Source organism: Perissodus microlepis, chromosome 4 (genome assembly GCF_051167445.1).
Source record: "Perissodus microlepis isolate ML-2025 ecotype Zambia chromosome 4, ASM5116744v1, whole genome shotgun sequence".
In the NCBI taxonomy this organism is placed as follows: domain Eukaryota; kingdom Metazoa; phylum Chordata; class Actinopteri; order Cichliformes; family Cichlidae; genus Perissodus; species Perissodus microlepis.
The window spans coordinates 30,594,950-30,620,921 of NC_140464.1; the positions used below are offsets into that span (position 1 = coordinate 30,594,950).

Genomic DNA, 25,972 nt, shown 5'->3' on the forward strand with positions numbered 1-25,972 from the left:
TTTTGTATAAATAAATTGTTATGGATGTCTGCAATCATGAAAATTGCTGAACTTGGCCTCGTGTCATGTTTTAAACACACCCACACCATCTGTGCAGAGGTTGTATTTATTTGGAGCAGTCCTGAAAAACAAAGTTGAAAGTTGGAATCGTCACATCTTCACAGAAGGACAAAACTTATTTTTAGCCATTTTAACGGTTCCATTGAACTGTACTACACAGCACACCTTCAAAACTATCAAACACAATCTGACCCAGGCCCAACAGTTATTTACGTCTTTAACGACTCGGTCCAAGACTATGAGGAGGCAGCAGGAGGTGCATCGGAGCCTGTTGCCTGTTCCTCTCTCAGTCTGCGTTTCATTAGTTTCTTCTTCTTCTTCTCTTCCTTTTCTATTTCAGCAACCATTTCCAAGAACTTGGGGCTGCGGGGGTCCACTGCAAAGCCAAAACGCTCTCTGGCCTCAGCCAGCAACCTTGTACGGCGAGCCTTCTCCTCCTTTAGCTTCTGTTTGGTTTCACGCTTTTCTCTGCGCCAGTCTGCTATCATCTTGGGCATTTTGGCCATGTTTGCGGCAATGAGCTTCTCTCTGCGGTGAAAATAGAAAAGATAGCAGATGTTAGTGCTGTCCATCATACTGGCTGGTAATTAACATTGATTTTGAGAGAAATGTCCTGGCGTGAATATCGTGGTTTTACAGTAAATTTGGTACAAGCACTCATGTCAGAACAACTTAACATAACTTCCGATTCCAAAACACAACAACAGTCTCCTCAAGTTGCTTCACACTGTAAGGTGAACAGTGCCCAACAATCAAGCACTTTGCAATGGTGGGAAGGAAAAACTCCCTTTAACAGGAAGAAGCCTCCAACAGAAACACACAAAGGGAAAACTGCAATCATCCATCTCAAGACAGCAAATGTTTTTAAAGGTTTTCCGATCAACTGTGCCATTTGCCTAAAGTAAATAATTAATGGTCCAAACTTTGAACACATAGTATGACTGCTGTGAAATTTAGTTTCCTGTACTGAATACTTTTCAAGATCTACATCTTTTTTTTAAAAAAAGGTCTCTGCTAACCCTTCACACCATTTTTCCCTACATCTGATTCAATGTTTGAAGACGAATATCCTAAACACATTCACTCGCGCATTCACATCTATGGACAATTTGGATTAATCAATGAACCTATCCCCACAAGCTGCATGTCTTTGGACGGTGGGAGGAAGCCGGAATACCCGGAGGGAACCCACGCAAACACGGGGAGAACATGCAAACTCCACACAGAAAGACCTGATGGTGGAATTGAACTCAGGACCTTCTTGCTGTGCGGCAACAGTGCTAACCACCGTGCTGCGGTGTACCCCACCTCTCGCCCTATGCCAGCTGGGATAGGCTCCAGCACCCCCCGCGACCCTGAAAAGGATAAGCGGAAGCAAATGGATGGATGGATGGATATCCTAAACACTGTTAAAAGATAAAAGGCTGAACTTTTCATTGCCCTAAGTCAGGGTCTTTAATCTATCTGGTGTCTTCAGTGTCTGAATTTTAATTTAATTTAATGTAAAAAGAATCAAGTGTTCCTGCAAAGTCTAAATTTGAGCACACACTAATAAAAATATGCCATATGGCAAAAGACTATTTCTGAATCATATGTAGTTGTAATAAACAGTGTAACATAAAGCATGCAGAATAGTTTAACGTGAAATTCTTAGTCAAAAAAAATGAAGAAAATGGTATTTTCATGCTGGATGGATATTAGTCATGCCACAAAAATATCAGTAGGTATTATTATCTGAACAGAACAAAATTTGAGTTTCCAGATGGTATTTTGATTTTAACTAAGATAAGAAATTTGTTCAGATTTTTCATTTTCAAGTCCTACTCTACCTATCATTTCAAGACCTAGTGCCCTGGAGCTGACTAATAATTCAGGTTTAGTTTGAAATGTACAAAGAGATATTAAAATGCAACAATGTAGCATTTTTATTTATGCATTACAATTCTTGCAACACTCATTTAGACAGTCAACACACCGACCGTCTGATCCCCGCTTGCCTGCAGCAGTCGTGACATTAGGTTAGCATCTTGTGTCAGATTACCAGTTCAGCCATTTAGACACCACAGCTTGACCTCGCAAGACTACTCCTGTGAAATCATCCTGTTTGCATGACTCGTTTGGCTACATTTATTTTTATGTATTAAAGTTTTTACACTGCCACCTGAATTAGACTCCTGCAGGGCAGTAGGTCTCAAAAATGAAAAATATACATATATTTAAGAAATTATGTTCTCAGTTATAATTACAGTACCATCTGGAAACTCCAGTATTTCATTCTTTTAGTTTCATTTTCTTTTTTCATATTTTAACTAGTCAACACTCAAATATTTTTGATGTATCTACCCTAAACTAGAAGTCCTAATTCAACTTAATGTTACGAAAGACCAGTGAAAATGGTGAGTTTTTAACTTTAATCGTTTTTGGAGATACTGATGTCCAAATATGGCCTAAAGTTTCAAGGACTGTGAAAAAAAACATCTGAAAGTCAATATACAAGTTCAAATTTAGCCATAACATTTTTATGCAAATCAGAAATGGTCGAGCAGAAGGCCGGTGCTGTCAGTACGCTCCCTGCAGTGTTTTAGATTAACTGAAGGCTTTCAAGGGAACTTTTTAGAACAACCTGATAATAATAAATTAATTTGTCCAACCTAAAAGTAACAAATGCGTAAACTAGTTTTTCAGCATCACTCTCAGACAGGATGTTTCTAATTTTAGAGATACTGCACAGATGAAAGAAAGCAGTCCTACACATTTGTTTAATATGTGCATGCTGAAGGACATGTCCTGGTCAAAATGACTCCAAGATTCCTCACAGTGTTACTGGAGGCCATGGTATCTGGATATACACCAAATACAGTGATTAATCTTAAGGTTAGCCCATCAAACTAAAACTTTTTCAAAAACCCTGAAAAAAAAAAAAAAACAACAACAACACAAACATCAGCCTCAGATCAACTTTGTCTGACATACTAGTTTCAAAGGAAGTGGCAACGGTAACCAACGGACCTGTGGGACATACTCCAAAGCAATAAGCTAATAAAACTATGCCTAAGCTTTAAGCTTAAGTAGCTTTCTTTTTACCTGGCTAAATCACCATGGTAACTTGTGCTGAAAACATAACTTGGTCCAGAACAGTTTATGTTTGGAGTGCGTGTTTAAAATCAGCTGGAAGCGCCACGTTTTCACCATTTATTAAGTCTGTTTTGTTTGCGATATAGGTCCTCTCCTCCGCTTTGCACATGCAAACTGTCGAGCTGTATCCTCCAAACACTGCTGAATGAAGCCCAGCTGCAAAGTTAAAGCAGTGCAAACTGTGTTATTGTCACTGGAATTTGTTTTTATGTTTGATCCCTCTGTAGTTCCAGCAGTCTTTTGCACAGCTGGAACTACAGCGACTCGGACACAGATTAGAAAACTGATCAGTTACATTTGCTATCCATCACCAAGAATGCCAATTAAATTGATCTGGAGACTAAACTTCCACGTGTCCTTTATTAAGCTATGGGACTGTTTAATGTTCACTAATTCCTCTCAGTGTGTCTCTAACTGAAATAAGAGGCACTCAACTGATTCAATTTGTCTGGAGGAAGAGCCAGATGATGTGTCACAGGGATTCTCTCCAACTCCATCCAGGAGTTTTGTTAAACCAGCTAACACAAAGAAAGCCGTCAATGAAGAAGGAGTTTTGGATCAAACTGTTTCACTTTTCTGAAAGTGAGAAGTGTAAAGCTGTATTTGTGTTAATATGATGGCAGCTTTTTCCTCCATATTGCATGAATGGAACAGAGAATGGGAATAAAGGGCTTTGTGCCGGGGGTCAGCTCGTCAGCAGATGTTTGAAGAAGAAAAACTGAAACTCCATCTGGCCCACTGGTCTTATTAAAGTGCAACTTTAAGAAAGAAAACAAACAAACTTGGCCACAATACTTGGATATCACAGCTACACTTCAGAAAACCAACTGCGGACTTCAATCTATCACACAAATCTAAATTAGTTTAAAAGTATTACAGGTTTGAAGCAGTTTCAAGAAGTTTGTCCATAGAGATTAATGTAATTGTTGATTCAGCTGTGGTACACTACAAACTGGTCACGTAAGCCCAGAAACCCATCAGTAAAGTGTTTCGAGAAGTCAAGACAGAAAGCCCTTCATCCATAGACTTGTACAGGACCAGAAGTCAATTTAAAGCCATACGTATCACCATCTGGTGGCCATTCAAAAGAATACACGTTAAAGGTTATTACACTTTGGCTTCACGCTCTTGAAGCTACGCTCGTCTTTTATTACTGTCTATGGTTTATACTCATGATGACATCAGAATGCCTGCGTGCAGGTGCTGCTATGCTTAGTTGAGGTCAGTTCACAGCTGATACCACAACAGCAAATTCAAGGAATGAGACTTTTGAGCATTTCTTGGAACATCTAGGACTACACTGATTAGACTGGACCTAAAAGATGGATGGTGATGTTTCACATTGGTTAGTGAGGTCATTTTGAAGCCCTGAGCTGAGTGTTTGTGCTGTTGCCGTTTTGCTATTTCTGTTTTGAAACCACATCTGATGAGTGAGGCGTTGATCTGTGTGTTACACTGTGGGACTCTGCAGGTTCGCAGTGTGACAACACAATCACGAGGTATACCCGCTGATGGTGCTAAATGAACAACATGTTTCCCACAGGCTTCTATACCTATGCACATATTTTCCAAACAGAGGAGTCACCCCTGGGAAAAAAAAGTTTACTTCACTTCTCAAACTTGGAAGCTTCGTGCATCTTTAGCTTACAGTCTATGGTATCAACTCTGGGGAAGTTTCTTAAGATATGTTCAAGCTAGTGACTCTCATCAAAAATACTTTAGATATTTACTATATAGTAATTATAACATACCTGTCTGTTTTAACAAGGATGGTTGTGTACATTTAAAGCTTCCTTGAGTCTCATGAAAGACATCTCGATCTCTGATTAACCAAAGTACACCATCATCCATGCAGAGAACTATAAAGTTAAAAGCCTTTTCCAGTCTGTGACTAAGCTAAAAGCTCAATGTGCAAGACAAGAACATGACAAAAGGCGTGGAATATGTTGTAAAATGAAAACATTAAGTCATTAAGCACATTTTCATATTAAAGTAACTAGTTCACAAACAGGGTCTCCGCTATGTGATCCAACAAAGAAAAAAACTGGATGTGATCCAAGAAGTGCGGCCAAGGTTTTTTAAAAAAAAGTTGCACTCTAATGAGACCAGTGGGCCAGATGGTGTTTCAGTTTCTTCTTCTTTAAACATTTGCTGACGAGCTGACCCCGGCATGGAGCCCTTTATTCCCATTCTCTGTTGATATGTGCTGCATTCATACAATATGGAGGAAAAAGCTGCCGTTACTACAGCTCCAAAAAGAATAAAAATAATATTTTTTTTTTTAACTTGCCCACAGAAACAAGGGAAACAAGATCAAAGAAAACCAATCACGCCTCTGATTCTTCACAATTATCATCTTCTTCTACTTATTTGGGCCCAGATCGTGGGTTCAGCAGCCGAAGCAGAGAAGCTCAGACCTCCCTCTTCCAGCTACCTCCTCTAGCGAATCCAGGAGCCATCCTTGTCACAAGCCAGAATGACCTCAGCTGGCTTCTTTCAATGTGGAGTAGCGGCTCTACTCTGAGCCTCCCCTAAATGACCAAACCCCTCACCCCATCTCTAAGGGAGACGTCAGCCTTCCCTTCAGAGAAAGCTCATTTCCACTGCTTGTATCCTCAATCTCATTGTTTCAGTCACTACCCAAAGCTAGTGACCTCAGGTGAGTGTGAGGATGTAGATCGACAGGTAAATCCACAGCTTAACTTTTGAGCTCAGCTCCACTCACCCCTCACACCTGAACACGACCCTGAAATTGTTTGATTCCTCCAGTTGGGCCACTCCGAGTCCTCGACTGTAAAGATGGATGGTGAAGTCCACTCCTCAACTCGGAGTGGGAAGAACCATGGCCTCAGACTTGGAGGTGCTAATTCTCATTCCTGCCTTTTCACACTTTCAAAAGCTTATGCCACAGTTCTCATTTTACTAGCATGGTTTGGGTCATATGAGAAGGAAGGACCTCCTGTGATGAAACGTGAAATTGACGTAAATCACACAGTTTGGCTTTTGCAGTGACTACAGGCCAGCACAGATGGAACGTTTTGGACTTCTTTTCACCACGAATAAAAAAAGACACTCATATCCATCTACTACAGCTGGAAGAAGGAGCACTGAAGGGTTTCTCACTACATGTGGAGCCCAAGCACCTTACTAAGGTTTTCTTTCAATGTCTCTTTAGGATGGTGGAAGACAGCTGGATTTGTCCACACATTTTCCTCTATACATTTAAAACCAGACCCTCTTCAATGGGTAACAATTCATTAGGCCCGCCACGGTGGTACAGATGAGAACTAAAGCAGCCACTCTACCTTCTTCAGTACACTTAAGACAAGCTTCTATTTTATTAGATAAAATTTCTAATTCGATTTGATTTTACATTAGCTTATTTAAAAATCCTGCTTTAAAAAGTGCTTTCTTTTAAAGGCTTGAAAGAGAGCACTATGAAAACGTGTTGCTAGTTACTCTGTAAACGTGTTTGACAGAATGACAAACACTGGTGAGGACGTTGTCCGATAATGGACGCACTGACGTTAGCCATGTAGCCTTACCTCGCCAGCCGTTTTTCGCTCTCCTCCTTCTCCCTGGCTTCTATGTTCTTCAGCATCACCTCTAGCGGGGGATGCCACTGGTTTTCCTCCGCAATAATCTTCTCCAGCTCCTCATGTGTGGGCCACAGAGATGCAGGATCGATGCCCGACACCGAGCCATACCGACCGAACAGCTTCTTATCGTAGCGGGCTGTCTTCTGCCATTCCGGTGTCTTCTCGCTGTCCTTGTCCGGGATGTACGGGTTCCGGAGGTTCAGCTTTAGAGGTTTGGGATTATAGGACGCTGTTTGTAATAAAAATCCACACGGAGAGTTTAGAGAAAGCACAGCTTTACAAGATGAGAAGTCCTTTAAAGTCCTACATAAGGCAGCCGTCCTCCTGCAGAGCATGGATGCCGCCATATTTCTTCTAACACAAGAAGGACCCGGAGTGAAATCATAGATGCCTACCGCAGTGCCTGTTCAATGCGACAGATGACCGTTCCGTGTGGTTTTTACATTCTTAATGTGACAGTAGTTTATTTTTTTATGCAGTTTATTTTTATAACGTGCCATTACACAAAGGAAAAGATAGCAGCACCAAATATATTTCCAAGATATTTTTAGGACACAAATATAGTTTAAACGCATATACTCCAGGACACGTTATGACGTAAGTAAACGTCGTGAAAAGTGTTAGAAGCATTAATTAGCCAGAAAATTCCTTTATCATTAAATCATTGTTGTTTTAAAGCCAAATTCCAGCTTAAAACCTTTACTTTATATGACTTTATAGCTGCTAATTAAAACCGGTGCGTTGAGAATTGTAATGGGCAGTCTTCGCTGTTATCTATTTCACATGCTCGCAGCACATAAAAAGATCAATTAGGCTAGTAAGTGGTAAATTATTGTCGCTTGCAGATGACGTGCAATGTGTAATAGATGTTAGTTTATTAATTAGTGGTACATTTCATGTACACAGGTCGAATTTATGAATTTAAAAAAAATGTTCACTTCAGGCAGTGATCAGTTTAATTCAGTTCAATTCAGTTTTATTTATATAGCGCCAAATCACAACAACAGTCGCCTCAAGACGCTTTATATCGTAAGGTAGACCCTACAATAATACACACAGAGAAAGTTTAACACTGGGGTAATGTAAAAAAAAAAAAAAAAAAAAAAACTCTTTTATTTTGCAGAAAATGTGTAAATGTGTACGCTACAAGAATTTTGTTTTCTCTTTTGTGCTGTTTCAAGTTATCTATTTAAATAAACACCACGATACATGCATGCATATTATAGTCATTTATGTGTTCCAAATAATCATTAAAATTTGAGAAACATGTGTTGAAAACTATTTGACTAAATAAATAATTATAAATTATTCCCGCTGTATGTCTCTGGGAAATCTCTGTCAGCTGTGTTACCCACTGACAAAACCCCCAGAGTTCAACAATAGTTTGCCCCAATAATTATGATTATGATGATAATGACACTTATAATTACTATTATACAGAAATTATATGGTAAATATGAAAAAGTGCATTTACATAGTAATTACATTAAACCATGCGATTTTGTGGTAGTATTAAGAGAGGATTAATGCAACTGATCTAAACACTATTCTGTTATAAATTATATTGAATACATAATTAATCTTATTAAAGAAGCATTTGCTTTTCAGCATCATCTGTATCATCTTCAGTAACACTTGCGTCAAAAGGAAGCAGGGATCATTTTGATGTGGTTCAGCGGTTTGAAAGGGTTCCTGCTGACATTTGTGTAATTTGATCCTCAGCGATTAAAGCTGGAAAACTGCAAAGCACTCCTTTAAATCTTTACACTCGTGATGTTGCAGCTGCAGTGTTACATACACTGTTATTAAACAGATGTTTGATGTTTTAGGGAGATGAGCATCTGGTGCTGCTGATTCTGAGAGTAGGAATTCATATTTATGGAAGCATGAACAGAAAATAAAATGTCTTTAAGTTCAATAAAAGCTGGCCTTTTTCTCCCAATGCTTTTTCTCCCCCTAATTCTAGAGACGGAAGTCTTACATAAGGACGCGGAATATCTCTAAATTCAGTGTGGTGGATTTATGTGGGGGAAAAAGAAAATCCATTATGATTATTCACATTTTCAAATAAGTTTAACAGAAAACCATAAAGCTTTTAACCACGTGTGTGTGTGTGTGTGTGTGTGTGTGTGTGTGTGTGTGTGTGTGTGTGTGTGATATTTCATGTATATCTTCTATGACATGTCAAAATAATGAGTTGAATGTTTATTTTCACTGAAACATTTTGTAAATCGTTAGAGCTTAAGCCTGGCAGTTCATGGATTTTGCACACTGCTGTGGTGTGATGGGGAAACAGTTTGATAAATTAGTAGAAAGGAGCGTTGATTCAGTTCGATCCAATACCAAGTAAATACATGGCCGGTATTGCCAATATCAGTACCAATGATTTTAAGTTATTCAGGCAGCTAATGTGGGGGACAGTAGTGTGCCATGTCTTGATGAATTCTGAATTTACAAATTCTGAACATATTTTAAGCACCACTACATCACTGTGATTGTTATTTTCCACAATAATTAGTTAACACAACAAAAACACACCTTTGAGCTTTTCATGTGTTTTACAGCTGGGTTTCTGGATACTTTGAATGTAAATCTTTCTGTCTATAAACTAAAGCACACAATAAGGTTCGGACATTTTTCATAGTGCATGTTTGAGGTTTAGTTTTTCCAAAGAAATAATTAATACTGAACTTGGAGGATAAAAGCAAAGTATTGTTCCCATACCAACACTAGCGTTGGTATCAATACTATCGATATTTGGATCGATCCGCCCACATCTAGTTGTAGTGACTCTTCTCTGCTTCTGATCACCTTTATATCATATAATGACACTATTCTTTCCTAATGGGAGCAGTCTCTTTCAGGATGACAATGACCCCATCCATAGAGCACAAGCAGTCACAGATTGGTTTGATGAGCATGAAAAGGATCTAAAAGTCAAGTATTACACGACCTTTGCCGTCACCAGTTTTTAACCTTCCTGAACAAAAGAGTGAATGTAATTTCAAAATATAGTGTTCATCCCATCAGCAGAGTTCCAGAGTTTAGAGAATCCGTGCCACGCTGTTTTGACAGCATGTGCTGGCCCAAAGCTTCCTTTATGTGTTCTTTTTTCCTTAATCCCAATTCTTTATCTATCTGTAGAATGATGCTCTTTCTCCTTCTGTTTGGCATGATTTGCTTCTTATATTTCATAATAAATAACTTCACTTAGATTCAGTGGTAGTGGCTGACTAAAGGTCAAAGAGTTCAAATCCTTTTGAAGTTACATCGACTCTTACAGATTTATATTTAGAGGTGTGTGGTCCCCGTTGACTTGGAAACAGTTGTAAGCAGGTGGGCTGCTGCCAGAGCTCCAGTGCAAGAAGGGAAGCTGAAACGTTTTTAACACCTTCTTTGAACATGTTGGGACTACTGGGGCAGGGGAATAAACCGCTGAAAGAAAGGATCTTTGTTTTAACCCCCTTAACTCCACCTCCTCTTTCCTCTTTTAGCAGCCTCCGCCCTCCTGCAACTTTTATATTTGATTTATTTTCAAGAAGCGAGGATAGAACAAATGGGGTTGCTCTGGAGTGCGGCACTTACAGAGACAGATGTCATCGCTTTTGTATCGTGGGAGCGCGCAGAGCTCTCCGTCGTCATTAAAGATTTAGGGTTCCCATGGCAGGGGTAGCACTAGACTGAAGGTGGGGGTGGGCATGACAGAGGCTTAATTTGGCTTAGAAGCAATCTGGTGCCAAGCTCGAGGCTTTAGGGATCACATCAACGTCAGTCACAGGCAAATAGGCTTGTTAGCAGTTAGACGATAAGGGGATGGTTCTATTTTTGAGTGAGTATGTGAGTAGGAGGGATGGCTGTGTGCTAATACATGTTTGGGGAACTTCTATAAAACACGCTCACCTGCATTATTAGCTCAGCAATAGATGCATTTAGTTTCTGTTGCGCAGCGCGTTTGTTTTTAGTCTTCAGTAGCACAAAGTGCTGCAAGGTTCTGGTGCATCCCTGAAGTTCAACTATAACTCAGTGGGTGTTTTCCAACTATTTTATAAGCTAAATAAATGATCTAAGTTTGAGACAATGATGGACACATCATACAAAACCCTACATCTATTTTGTCAGTGCATGGTACCCTTAACTAAACTAAAGACCTATATGTTTGGAGTCCTACATCACAAAAATAGATGGATGCTGACAAAATAACCAAGCTTATGTTGTCTGATGTGGAGAAATTTCACAGTAAATAAAAAGCATTTTATTTATTTTATGATGTGAGAATGATGCTGTTAAACTATGTAAAACATTACATACAAAAATAAAAATGTTATCACAGTTAGTGTTATATAATCTAATAATCTAGATATTTGGGATTCTGGTGTTTGTTTGACCGTTTGATGCCATTTCCTGGTGCTGCTCTCCCGAAGTCCAGGTTAGGATTAGAGATAGGGTTAGCACATATGATCACTTACACATCAGCGGGTTATTCACAGGGTAAAATCATCCTTATACATCTTCCACTGGGCCTTGCTTTTTGATCCTCTCACTCTAAAGTCACAGCATCACGGAAAAGCAGGGGAAGCATAAAATGAAGGAAAGAACTTAGTGGGACACTTAGCTAAACATTTTAATATGTTTACAAAGTCTGCAGTTAACTTAGAGGAACTCTGATTTTAGTGACCTTACTTCACTTCACTCATTTAATCCAGTTATTAGAGTTTATGATTTTATAAGTGGTGCCTCTGTGCAGCTGTGGTTTGGTTTTCTTAGCAGGATACCAAGAAGCAATTGTGTTTTTCTGAACTTCCTAATAAGCTGCACAAAAAAGTGGATCACATTACTTGGTTCCCACATGTGATTTACTTAACCAGTAATTACTGATGGATTTTCTTTGTGCTAACAGGCATATAAAACCAGATCCGAACCATCACTACTACAGTGATACACTAATACACCCAAAAAATGTGAACCGTCAAACAGCAATTTAAAGGTTCAGAATGAGGACCAGAAGTCTTTATGTGCAGTCAGAAGTCAAACTGTGTTCGTACAGATGAACTTTATGCCTAAGGAAAATCAGCTCATCCCTAAATTAATTCAGTGAAAATGAAATAAATGAAATATCAATAGATATAAAATTGCCTGTGGAAAGACTGATCTGATCCATGTACCCTTTACCCAAATATTTTGATGGGATTTAAAACGAGAATTTGACTCCATCCATTTAGAGTCCATTTCTTCTGGATCATTCCTGTGTGGACTTGCTGTGTGCCGATCATTATCCTGTTTAAAGGTCCACTTTGGGTTTAACTTCAGCTTTAGAACAGGTGGCCACACAGTAACTTGAAGCACAGTTTGATATGACGTGCAGATTTCTTAGTTGAATCCAATCCCTCTTCTCCCTCCTTCGTAGTTTTTACGTCCGTGCTTTCCTGCCGCCTGAAATGCAAGCTGAGCAGGCGAGGAAAGGCGAGGGTGAGAGAGGAGTCGAGACAGCAGACATTAAAACGTAAAATTACACACTCTTGGTCCAGTGATGTTATTTCGTGCGGCGCAGGCTATTATCTGGCCATTGTTCTGTTACAGCCTACCACAAAAAATTGCAATGCCTGCACGTTAAGAACAGCAGTGATTATTATAACCTGTATGCTTGCTTTTTTATTCAGTTCACAGCATTGACATCATGTGACCAGAGTGCTGTTTATGTTAATGCGCACATGCGATGCAATCCTAAACCAGAACATTTCCAATGCCATGCTTTTCAGTTGTTGCACATTATTCTCAGAGGCTTAGCTCATATTTTCTCTGCTATAAAGCAGTTTTGCTCCTATATTGTGTCAGCAAAGGCTTTACTTCCAGTGAAGGGCAAGCTCACATACATGTTAACATGAGAAATTTCAGGATTACCTGCAGATGCTCTGATAAACTGGGCATTCTCTGAGACTTCCTTTTTTTTACATAGCTGCAGCACATGTAGGAAAAAAAGTTCTGATCGTTGGCACCTAATTTGGACCTGATTTTAAATGAACAGATTTGTGTGATAAATGTATATACCCCTTTTAAATGATGAAATTCACCACAGGACCAGAATTTGATAACTTTATTAATAACGTCTGTTCATAAAGATGGAAAGCTTGCAGTTGTAATAAACACTTTTTCCTTTTTCTCTAACGCATTGAAATGTCTTGGAGCTTTGATATGCACACTTTTCTATTATTTTAAAGGTGATTAAACATTAAAATTTCCACATGATGCACTTTTTTCCGGGTTTTGTCTTTCCTGTGAAGCAATCTCCCAAGCCTGTGCGTCTACGTGTCGACACAAAGACGAAATCGTAATAAATTGAGACTAAATGAACCGCTCTTTTGTTGGCATTAAACAATGACAGGATTTTACTCAGAATTTTGGCACCAAGAATTTGATTTGTCAGCATCTCCGCAGAACAAGAGATGAGGACAAAATCCAAATAAAAGAGAGCTGAGCCTTAAAATATCTCCATTTCCTGGTAATGACGGCAAACTCTGGCGATATACGCAGAGTAGGAGAAGAAAAAAGAAAATGAGGGAGGGGGGTCCTCATTGGTAAGGCGAGTCCCCACAGCGCTGGTGATGAATTGCAGCTCTCCACGGGAACATCATACAGAAATTAATAATCCTAAGGTAACTAATGTTGTCCTTGGCAGCAGGCACATAAATTGCCCATAGACAACTTAAGCTTTCTCCTCCAATATGTGAACGCACATCTGTATGGCATTACTGAATTCTAAACTTGGTCTCGAACAAAACCATCGCACTCACTACAAAGCATGCAGATGCTTATTTTTTCTTAAACAGAGCTTAAGTCATGGCTGTGATCCCTCTTGCAGCTCTCTCTGCATGCTGCTTTTAAAACCCCCTAACCACCCCCCACCCCACTAATGTTAAACTTGGACTTGGCCCAATTCAAAACTGCCAGCGTAAGCGTTCTTACGACAGGGACTGTGGCTGTGGAGTTTTTAGGGGGAGGTGTAAGGGCTGATGGGTGCGCAAAGGGAGCGCGGAGGGCAGAGGAGGATAGCGAGGGGAGCAGCAGAGTATTTTATGGTAATGGATGTACCACATGGAGTTCTAGTTTGTGGTGTGTTTGGGGGCAAGGCAGGGGGTTTTGAAGAGGGCCAGGGGCTGTTCGGTGCCCCTGCTTGCATCCTCACCGAGTCTGTGGAAAAAACGCAGGGAGGGGGTGTTCCTGTGGCTTTCTGAAAGATTCATCCCACCTGGGCAAAAGAGGGGTGACAGAGGAACCAGAAAAGAGGGGGAGCGGAGCAGCCAGACCACCGGGGACCTTTTATTTATGCTCACTTTGCTGCAAAGAGTGCAGTACAAATGGCGTGCTGGGACTCCTCAGACTGCCACTGGATTTCCCGCATCACAATGGCCGTAACATTTTAACCAAATTACCTTGCGTCACAAACCTTTATATCACACACGCTCACGTAAATACCTGAGGAGAAGCCCGGTCCTATAAACATACACACAGACTGGGTTTACATAAGGATTTGGCATTTGTTCTCAGGCTGTAATGGCACCAGATTCCCGTGGTAGTAAACAACTGCGCCACTCTCCGCCCATGATACATTAAGATTTTTTTTCCCCCCCACAAATCATGAAATGGCCTTGGGAGTTGAACAGATTGCAGTTTATAAAAAACACACACAAAAATGCACGATTTGACAGATTTGTAAACAGCAATGGTAACATCCCCGAAATGTTTAGCTATGATGGAGCTCATAGCTTCTCCTTTCTCTTTGGGAGTCCTCGGGCCTTTACAGCCCAGCCCAGGGTCCTAATGAGATGATGAATGGGAGCATACGGAGTGATGGAGGCTCTCGATCCACCGGTGGCTGCTAATTTAAGGGGAGATTCATCAAATGTGGGCCCGCACTCAGATGCACCTTCATAAAACAGTGCCTGGGTCCAGTGAAGATGAATGGAGCTAATTATGAGCTCTACCTGCTCTCAGCCTTCTGCGTGGCTTCCCGCCGTTCCAAGCCTCATAATCTGTCTGCAAGAAAAAGCCCACATTTAACTCAAATTCCTCTTCTTAATGATAGACCACAATTGAACCCGAAATGAGAGATTATTCCACATTATACTAATACAGCAGTATTGTTGCTCTCATCTGACACAAAAGTGCCGCGCCGAATGCCTCGTTCTGCACACTGGCACTAAACGATCTAATCACGAAGCATTCTCCGCTGATACAGTCGACTCTAAGTCATACTGCTAACACTTGGTCAACACAGCTATCACTGTTTGTGCTCCAGCTGGCATTGTGCTAAAATGTCAGTGATTTCTATGAAATCTCCTCCCTGAGATGCTGAAAATGCTGCCAAATTACTAGAATGGTAACTGCTGGAAGAGCAGCTAGAAATAGCACTGACAAAAACTTTTACTATCCACGAGTTTTATTTTCCAGACTCGCTTTCGGACAATTCCGCTTCAGTTAGCAAAGAGAGAACAAAACTGAACATTCACTCCTTACGCAGGACTAAGTAGCAAAGCCCGACCGTGCTTTTGATTTGTCAACATGACGAAGCGGTGTTGAGGAGACATTTTTTCTGCCTTTTAACATTAATATAAAGAGTTTAACAAAAAGTTTAATCACTTTGATTTTACTGCAACCTTACCTGCAAAGATGTAGCATGTCTTGCTAATGTCATTTTCCAATAGGACTTTGAGACATTCATGCACACTGCATTGCATTGGTGTATTCTAAGCTTAAAATAGTGCAAATGGCATGGACATTACTGTAAATATTATAAAATAAAGAGTGATTTGAGACATTATTACATGGCCTTTTTTTTTCTGAGAGATTTTCTGCTGATTGGGAGGGTATTTTCCTTCCCATGGTCGCATGTTTCAGGGTCTTGTATTCAAAAATTAAAAAAAAAAATTCTACATAACATCATAAAACCGCCTGCTTAATATTGTGCAAATCATGCTGTAAAAACAGATCCGACCGGCCAGGATAGCGTCTGGTACTCAGTCAGTGGGAGCAATTCCTTTGAGTCTTGCAGGGTGCAGAATGGGGCCTCCATGGATCAGGCTTGTTCTGGCACCGGCTGTAGACGCTCGATCGGATTGGGATCTGTGAAGCTCAGAGGCAAGGTCAACCCCTCTTTGGCTGTTGTGCTCTTCTTCTTTGTTGGGGTGCACTGGGAGTGTAATTTGCAACAACGCTGAGTGTGGTATGTGTTAAAGTGATATCCAGATGAATTCCAGGACCCAAAGTTTCCCAGCAGGATACTGCATTGTAACAATACGATGTGTTACTCACATTTACATTTGATATTGTTTCTGTTGTATAAAAGCAAGAAAACAAATGATTTTCATCATTTAATTTTATTTGCGGTGAGTTAACCATAGCCCTTCTGACTAAATTTCACAACAGCCCAAAGCTCTTGGATCATAAGACTTCCCCATCCCGGGGGTAGAACTGAGGGAAGACTGGAGCCTGGGAACAAGAATGATTCCTTAGATGCTGTGAAACATCAAGATAAGCTTAGTAGGCCAAGCTGTAGATTTTATTAAAAAAAAAAAACAGGAACCAAACCTGCTTCTCATCCCTTTTTCTTATTTATTACTATCGAATATGTTCGGATAATTATTTTTCTGTATAGATCATCGTCTGGATAGGATGTTGACTTTATAAAACTTGATCACAGTATCATGCATGTGGCTATCGTCCGAACATTTAATAGCTACCTAGTTAGCTAGCTTTAAACATCTCCTAGCTACACATTTTTAAGTTAGCTTAATTGGCTAGTTTGCTATAGGAGATAAACACTGTTTATTGCAACAAATGTCTGTCTGGATCTGAATCACAGTGCATAACTCAGTGTCCTTTACCTCAGTGAGTAAAATAACACTGGAACCCCCACTCCTGGGAATTTTGGCAACAACCTGAATGTCATGAATATGCGAGTAATCTTTTTCACTGCAGAACGATGGACGTCCTTCTAGCCCTTTCTAGACTGATGAGCACCAACAGTTGCTTCTCCAAGTTCATTCCTCCTTGACATTGTGTCAACACACACTTGAATTTCTCCGAACCAGCAAACCAGCTTTTATGGAGCCGCCCACGCTTGCTGATGATCAGTAAATGAAGTGCTTTTGATTACCAACATCTAGCTGACTCTTAATTGCCATGGAAGCAGTGAGGGTGTACTTAGTTTTTCACAAACTGCTTCTACATTTTTGGTTTGTTTTTGTGACATTGTATGTCATGTTTTATAGTTTATCTGAGATCTCTGACAAAAACCGTCAAGTAAAAATGGTCTTGACTGACCTGCCAAAGTTATCCTGGTACAAGCCTACATTTAAGAAGTGAATAAGAGAATGGTTTTCATTGCAGTCATTGTAAACTGTCCAGAGAATGCAAAGCATGAAAGACGCAGTAACCAGTCTGACCTCTGATGCCCTTCTGTGACTTCCTGATGTGACAAAGGTGAAAGGTCTGAGCTGCCACTTGGTTTAACCGGGAACACAAAGATGCGTGGGAAACACACTGTGGCGGCATCAACCCTGAGCGCAGGGTGCTGAGTCACTACATTTGAATATTCACTTTCAGACAGACACATGCACACTCTGCACTCCCATCATTTTGGGGGAGATTTGTTTTTGGGATGGGGACTCTGTAGTGCAGAGGGGGAGCGTAACAGGGAGGAGGGGTGAGTGTGGCACCAGCCTGGCGCAGACATCATTCCCGTTGCTCCCTTAGCTGCGCCGACGCCATCTGTCATCTGCGTGAACATCTGCAAACCCAAGGTGCCCTTGTCACCCAATGTTAGAGCAGTGTGTTTGGCTTTTCCATTAAGGAAACCTGGAGTGATTCACCAGAACAAAACCTATTAGACGGGATGGTGTTGTGGTGAATCAGCTGGGTTGCTGAGGCACATTAAATAGTAGGATTCCTCCTCAGGCAACGCCGCCCGCCTGTCTAGCATGTCTGGCTAGCATGACATCTCATCTACTAACTGCCTGACAATTTGGCCTGAGTCTGCTGTTTCTTTATGAGCCTCGGCTCCTCCAGATTCCTTCTTCTGTCTCTCTGATTCTACTGCAAAACAGATGGCTTCACCCCCCATCCCCAATTTCAATCTATCGCCTCGCTGTGCACTTGAGGTTATGACCAAAATTGAAATCATATTCGTATTAGACTACAAGACATTCAAATGGATGTACCATGCTGTGTCCTTTTGATATGTCTAGTTGTTCCTGAAACAAAAACAAAAAATAAAATGACCAGATAAGAAAGAGAGAGATGTTTGCTCTTCATTTTCCAGACAATACGGTGGACGCTGCTCTGTAATTTAGTTGTAGTTTGGAGTTATTTTCAGACATAGAGATGAATGGCCATCCTAAGACTGGACAGTCTATTATTCAGCTGCAGCTCTCCAGAGAGCGTTGCTGTTTATTGCACAGGGTGCTGAGCTGGATTACAGCAACTAGATCAAAACAATATGCTCATTGTCCACCATGCTGGGATATAATCTCAAGGATTACTCTCAGATGAAACCAGCCGCAGCCTCTCTGGATGATAGGGAGCGATAAGGGAGCCTTGACTGGACGCATGCTCTCTCTAATTCTTTCATATTCCACAGTTTTATTTCAGTTCAGTTTCCTCATCTTTGTTGCCTGCGCATGAAGCTGGACACAGCAGCGGGCAAAGCATTGCCTCCCCACAGCTGCCTCTCCAAAAGAATTGGGCAAACACGCGCACACGCAAACAGCAAAGCTCGCCACCATCTGCTGCAGTGAATGAGCGAGGATGCTGCTGTCAAGTTAGTTGTGAATTCGAAACAGCAGCTGAGAGGACACACTGTGCCCTGACCACACAGAGTGGCACCGCTGCTGCCCGGCTGCCTGGCACAACGGGCTCCATCTGACGCACTGATGAATTCACACACACACACACGGTGGAAGGTTGAGGGCCAAAATCGCAGGCAGGATCTCGATGTGGTGTGAAACTGAACACCTAGTTTTAATTGAGATCTTAACTCCAAAGGTTGTAGAGGATAGCACATTAAGCAATGATGTGTTATCATGAGATTTATGATAATGAGTAGTGCGCAGCATGCATTATTTCTGCACCACTACATGGCTTTACAAGGCTTGGCGAGACCTTCTTTCCTTTTTGTGAAAGGAGAGAAAAAAAAGACTCTTTTTGTGAGCAGGCTATAAGTTTTGTAAAGCCTTACAAGCGTTCTGGGGGGGAAATGTGCACTTAAATAAGAGAAGAAAAGAGAAATAGGTATCAAGCAGGCATAGACACTAGGCATACAAAACAGAACCCAAACAAACACCCTGGGAGCCCAACATTCAACACGGGCCAAGAAGTGGCTGGCGGAGAGGGCTGCCTTTGAAAAGAGCACCTGCGTGCTATAAGAGTCCCACAAACAAAAAAAAACGTGAGCCTCAATAACTCTTTACAGCATTAACAGTCACCGGTTTCCTTGTGAGCGAGTTTGCATTTGTGGACAGACTCCCTGTCTAGGCAACTTGCAATTTGTCACCTGGCTTGTTTACTTTTCTTTCAGTTCATTAAGAACTCACCTTTGTCCTAATGGGCTCATTAGTAGCGGCCTCATTCCAGGAAGAAACCACCAGGTTAAAGCCCCACATTTCTGAACCGAGCGACACGGCTCAGGCGCCGCACTTTAAATGAGGCTTGGCCTCTTTTCTCCTGGGGGAAGCTGCGGCGAGAGGAGCCAACAATGTGTTTTCACTTTTATGTATTTTCATAAGTCATCCTAGTTGGCCATTAAAGCTGATATTTTTCATAAGAAATTGCGTCTTTTCCAACAAAGCAATGTGCTCATGCTAAAATTATTATATTCTTTTTTTTCCCAGAGGTCAGTCAGTGAATGAGCGTTCGCATGAGTTTGACAAACACGCTTACAGCACAACGCAGGAGCAGCTCCGTATCACCGAACATCACTTTAAAGCTCCACAGCTGGTGCTCTTTGTTTTCCTAAAGGCAGCCACGACACAAAGCCTGCTGATACACTCACACACAGGTCTATCAATGCAAGTTTTGGGGGGTAATTAAATAAAAGTTGCGTCCCCCATGTCAGCTAATTTTTTAGGATTTTGTTTTGTGTTTTTTTTTTCAATGCTCTTGTGTTTTTGTCTTTAAAATTCTGTTTTCAACAGTCGACAAAAGTTGGTCATCTATTTTATTTTATTACCTGCTTTGGCACCCCAGAAAAATCACCCGAGTACTTTGAACCAACGGACAGAACGACTAGGACACGACAAGAACATGACAAAAGCACGGGAATAATTAAATAAATGTGCAAGTGACCCTTCAGCCAATTTGCATCTGTTGTATAATGGTGATAATAATGGATCCACTTTAAGCAATTTACTTTTAGAATAGTGGAGCTAATAAATAACACTAAACTGTGCTTTGCTGCTGGACTGCTTTTTCTCCACATAAAAATAAAAAATAAAAAAAATCCAGAGAGTTGAGCTTCACACAAGAGAAGCTCTAAATAAACATTTGTGTTATTGAATTGAATCAGGGCTGCATGGATTTCAGTGAGTTTACTTTTCCACATTGTCTTCAGATTAGGATTGACAGGAAAAAGGGTCTTTTTCCTTGAGTGTGATTTCACTATGCCAAAGGTTTGCTAGTCAATCATAGAAAGACGTTGCTTTTTTTGTTTTCTCAGATCAAACATCTCAGTTCAAATAGAGTCTGGCCTGTGGGAAGATAAGTCTGCATGAGCCCGTGCAGTTAGAGACTGTACCAAACTATCAAGGTGTGGAGAGAAAGGCCTGAATCATATATTTTATGCTATAAGCATTTAATTTATTCCACTAAAAGTCTCTTTAGCCTGCTGATAACTCCCGCCCTTGATATCTCAATACAACATGATTATAAGAAAGATTTAAAAATGCACTATTACATTCAACAACAACACGGGGGTGTAATGAATTCCAAATAAAGCCAAATGCACCTTTTTCACCAGCCATCCACAGGTACACCCACACCTCCTCCATCAGGTTTCACAAAATGCACAATATATATGTGACATATACGTCACATAACAGAGACAGTCAGCGAGCATTTATCCCAGACACCCCAAACATAAACCAGCGACTGTGAATGCTCAATAAATCTTAAGTGTACATATGCAGCACCGAAGCTTTTGATATTTTTCAAAGAGATCCCACGTGAAGTTAACAAACGTCCATTCAATTCCATTTCTCCTCGATTTTTCATTTCTTCCAGGTAGCTGTAGGTGTGCCAGCGCATGATTGGGAGGGTGTCAAATTCATCCGATTGGTGGAAAGAAGGGGAAAAAAGAGAGAGAGAAAAGGAGAGATAGATGAATTGGGATTGCAGAGAGAGAGAGGAGGTGATCGGCTGTGAGCAGACAGAGAGGGAGGTAAAAGTGAAAGCAGATGGCAGAGCTGGCACCTGTCTTACACTAAAATCTGTTTGGAGCCGTTTTCCACATGTCTTTAAAACCAAAAAAAAAAAAGCCAATTCTGCATATTATGCCAAAAGAAAGACTCTGGTTTTAACCCTTTGTGACCGTGCCCTCCCTTTAGCTCTTCACTCATAATAGGATGCCCCCCTCCCCTCTGAACAGGAGGAGATACAAAAACTCTCTCAAAAATCCTTCCACTCTGTCTCACTCGGGCCTTGTAAACAAACAGAGGGCGCATTCAGAACAGGAGAGAGTCTCATTTAAAGCATTAATCTGTGGGCCACATGCTGCACAACAGCACAGGACCAAAACGAGCACCACAGTAACAGACCTGACAACACACACGCACATATATGCACATAGGCACTCAGAGCAGCCGAGCTTGCCCCGGCCAAATATGGCATGTATTTGGCAAGTGAAGAACTCTGTTCCAGGTGGCTGCATATATAAATTGCGATTAGTTTGAACCCTCTTAGGTCACTCTCCTTCTCAAGAGCATTCTGGTGTTTTCAGCCTGTTTGCAGCCAATCAGCTACATCAGAGCCAAAGCAGTCGCTATAGCTTCGAATTCAACATGTCTGCTTCCCCCCTTCAGTTTGTAGTTGTGCTGCGCAAAAATGAACTTGCAGCACTTTAAAGCACGTTCCTTCAAACTGCCTGTTCCCATCACACAGACTTTAATGCGGTCGTTTTTTCCCAGTAATGCATTTGTGTAATACTTAATTTGTAGTATATCTGCACAAAAAGGCACTTCAACTGCAAGGATTTTTTTAAAGAAGAAAAATAAGGACATTGGATTACGAGGAGCAATTTTTGCTTTTATTCTTTTCTATGCCTCTGTTTTCAGGAGGCCTGAAAAAGATCCTGCCAGATGGAGCCTTTAGGAGTAAAACACCTTCTGACTCTGTTTGTTTTGCTTCTGTAATGTGTTCACCCTTTCACATCAAGTTCCGTATTAAATGTTTCTCTATTTTTTTAATTAATTTTAATGTTGATGGGTCTCCTGAACAATCATATTCGCACAGGGGTAAGCAACGTCTATTCATAATTTCAGCATTTCACCAACACTGAAGCACAAAAGACATTACTTTTATCGTGCCTCTTACTGTACTTACCTATATATTTGCTATACTTACTATATGTTTATATTTTTTTCACTTTGAGATAATAGTTACTTCACAGATTAAGATAATAATACAACATATAATAAATAAATACATAACCACTGTAAATATTTCTACCAAAAAACAACTGTATAGATTTTGGTTTAATCAAAATAATTAATAATTTTCATCGCCTACATGATTCCCTGTGTATTTGTACACTGCAGTATTGCAATTTTAACATGGAAGTAGAATCTCAATTCTACTAACAGTAAAAAAGTCAAAAGCATACAGTTGAGTTATTATGTAGCAGTTGACGAATAGCTTTGTTGTTTAAATGCCTCTAATTTTGCTGAGGTCCAGTAAAATAAATACAGTTCCCTTACCTGGAAGCACAACAGGAACCTTTTTTTTTGTTTATGTTTCTTTGTTCAGTCAAACTGCTGATCCGATCCCTGCGTTGCTGCGCAGCACAATATTCCTTTTTATTAACGCCACACTTGCGAGCTACGTGGTTGCATGGAAAATAAAATTAGAAAAATAATGCAGTGAAACCAAAAATCAGCTCATAGGTGCCAAGAAATAGATTTGGGGAGATAAAGCGCGATCATTCACATTAGATTGTACACTTCTCCTTCGGTTACATGACATTATATCTCAGGAAAAAAGAAGAACAAAATATAAACAGAGAAACTGTGGATTGTCAGCATCACCTGAGACTGAGTCTGTTAATGCTGTGATCACGCAGGAACACGTAGCTGTTTGCATCTGGTGAGAGTTAGTGATAAATACATAAATGCTGGAAGTAGTTGTGAATAAATATGCATTATTCCACGCCCCATTCAGCCTTAAGTAGTCACATGAGGTCAGAGCGACTTCATAATTTCTTAACATAAACACACATGTTACACTTATTTCTGCACTGAATCATTTTGAGCCATGTATGAATTTGTTTTGGAAAATTTAAAAAAAAAAAACATTAGTGGCATTAAGCTCAAGGGCTCGAAAGATTACCATGACCTGGGTGACTGCAAAGCCAAACAAGACAAAAGTGGCATTAGTGTTAATGTAGTTCTCCAAAGTCACCAGTAGGTGGTGCCAGAGGACCCACACCCCACTTCAGACTCTCTCGGCTTTATTCTGCACTTAATCTGCAGCTCACAACTCTGCACTCATTCCGCCTTCAACTGCAAGACAAAAGTTGCAGTGAGCTAAGTGAGTGCACACCTGTCAGAGGTTGTTGTCACCCGTGCCTTTCAACCCCAACCAAAACTTTTATAAGCTGAAAATAGCTCTTTTCCTTTCTCCTCTCGCTTCTTTTTTTTTCAGGGGAACCACAAATTGTGTCCAGATTTTCACACATAGTAACTCAGTGTTTTGGGCTATTTGGAACTAAAACAATTACAAACAAACCTGCATTATACTGTGTATCAGCTAATGGATCTGATTTTGTTTTGTTTTTTTTTTAAGAAAAAGACAAGAAAATTAAACCTTTCTTGTTTATTTTTTCGCGCCCTCCGGTTATTTTAGATTGTGGTCGCCATTTTTTAAGCATACTGTGCATGTTTCTGAGCAATTTCCTAGCTTTAATGAAAAATTCACTCGCACCACTGCACAGAAGAAAAACAGGCTGCAGATCACTGGTGATTTGCTAACCTCTGACAACATGTTTCTTTTGTGTTTAGGGATGATAAATCATGATCTAAGTAACAATTATGGGATCTTTCACTTACTTTGCAGCGCGCTGACAGACTTACAGGCTTTGTGGGAGACTGTGTGTGTGTTCCTCGTGTGGAAACGTGAGACAGATAAATAGCAGGTAGAGAGAAGAAATCCGAACGAACCCGACGGAAAGGACAGAGGAAGGCTGCTGTTCATGTTGCAGGCTGGCACTGCCCCCTGCAAGATTTGAGCTTCTTGCTGGGGCTGGTGGTGCCCAGAGGTTGTTGCCATGCAACTCAATGTGGCGGACACACTCACACACATGCACACACACACAGACACGCACACACACCAACAATGGTCTGCTTTATGAGGGTGCCCACTGATGCCATGGTAACCTCCTCGTTCTGGGCAAGACGGGCAGAGCGGTGTGCCAAAAAAATGCCATGGTTCTCTCCGTTTTGCCCCCCTTTCTCAAACCATGTTGCCCAGAAACCTTTTGAAACTTAATAAGTGAAACCAGTGGGCAGACAAATTACGATGGGAGTGTGTGTAAATGTGTGTGCTTCTGTGTTTGTGTGAGAGAGAGAGCGCAGAGGAGAGGGTAAAGTTTGTTTTATTTTAGAGTATCCTGTCTCTCAAGCTTACTTTTAGCCTTGAGTGGAAAAATGATCAAATTCACAGCGGACTGTGACTCTGGAAGGCCTCGTAACTTCATTAGAACATTAATGACAAGCACCAAATCTGTTCAGCTGGAGCCAGTGCGCACAGAGGTGAGTGTTTTTTTCGAGCAGAACTTTTCTGAGTGGAGCACTTCGCTTGAAATGATCAGTGGCTACTCACAGTGAGCTCTTGACCTGCAGGGCCCAGCGCGCAGGGCGGGAGGGAGGTGGGGGGGATCTGGTGCAGTTGCATAACGCCGGCCTTTCTGGAGAGGCTGAGGGGGAGCAGTGGACCAAAAAGGCTCCGGAGAGGGTGGAGGACTCCTCTGCTGGCATAAATGTATCAGGTGAAGCGCCTCTGATGGAAAAATTAAGAACCACTCGCACACTGGCCTGGACTGTGAGAGGGGTTCTCTCCATCCATTTCAATATTACCGGGGGTCATCTAGGCAGTGCGCCCAGCCCCTGTGCTTTTAGGCCCCGCTGAGGCCTGGCGAGATTAAAAATGGGACTGAATCATGACTGGAAGCTAGCAATGGATGGAGGAGGAGGTCACATTAGAGCCGCTTCTAGTGCTTTTAAATTCCCTTAAAATGGGGATTCTTGCCAAGCGCGGACCGTCAAGCAGGCTATCACACCATAACTGGCCCTGTAATTGCTTGTAATTTCACCACACACACACACACCACCAATATTCTCTCACTGCAGTCACCCACTACACATGTAAAACATAAAGAATAGCAGCACTCCCATCATTTGGGAACACGTGCGGTAGTGGTGGCGTTTCTCCTTCACACGCTGTCAGTGCCATGTTAATGAACCCATGCATAAACATACAGGTCTGTGCTGTCTACAGCAGACAGGTACAGAGAGACAGTGGTGACAGACAGACAGATAAACACAAGCAGCATCCTGAGCTGGTGAGCAGACGCACTGAGACAGGCGCATTGATCAAATAGATCCAATGCGTCAGATAAAATCCGCCGTTCCATTGGATTGAGCACTCAACTCAAACAAAAAGGGGCCAAACCCCACTTCACTCTCAGACGTTGCTTTTTATTTTCTATAACAGGCATGACTTAATCAAATCCACAATAATGGCATCCTCATGTAAAATGACTAACTGTTTATACCACAGACGAAAATGACTTTCGTTTGTTTTTGTTCTGTTCATCAGCAACAGATTTCCCTCTGGTTTTGCATGCACACTGCGAGGAGAAGAGAAACACTGGGGTTTGGTGATGTGAACGGTGCTGATTTGGTGGAGGGGGTTTTGCTTTC

At 41.1% G+C, this 25,972-nt stretch overlaps 1 protein-coding gene and 1 long non-coding RNA gene across 4 annotated transcripts; both read right to left on the reverse strand.

The window, feature by feature from the left end:
• Nucleotides 1-90: 90 nt before the first annotated feature.
• On the reverse strand, nucleotides 91-24,273 carry gadd45gip1 (growth arrest and DNA-damage-inducible, gamma interacting protein 1). Of its 3 annotated transcripts, none has more exons than XM_084927008.1 (3): nucleotides 24,125-24,273; nucleotides 6,741-7,023; nucleotides 91-588 (listed from the first exon to the last, which is right to left on the reverse strand). In XM_084927008.1, exons 1-3 carry the CDS (start codon nucleotides 24,243-24,245, stop codon nucleotides 297-299), a joined length of 696 nt encoding a protein of 231 aa, XP_084783134.1. In that variant the 5' UTR covers nucleotides 24,246-24,273; the 3' UTR covers nucleotides 91-296. The 3 variants fall into 3 exon arrangements, with proteins under 3 accessions (XP_084783134.1, XP_084783133.1, XP_084783135.1); XM_084927007.1 differs by having other exon boundaries at nucleotides 24,101-24,273; XM_084927009.1 differs by lacking the exon at nucleotides 24,125-24,273 and having other exon boundaries at nucleotides 6,741-7,216.
• LOC146389261 (uncharacterized) lies at nucleotides 14,438-24,092 on the reverse strand. Its single transcript, XR_014800134.1, has 2 exons — nucleotides 22,754-24,092; nucleotides 14,438-21,066 (listed from the first exon to the last, which is right to left on the reverse strand). It is a non-coding gene; the product is annotated as an uncharacterized LOC146389261 (long non-coding RNA).
• Nucleotides 24,274-25,972: the final 1,699 nt, after the last annotated feature.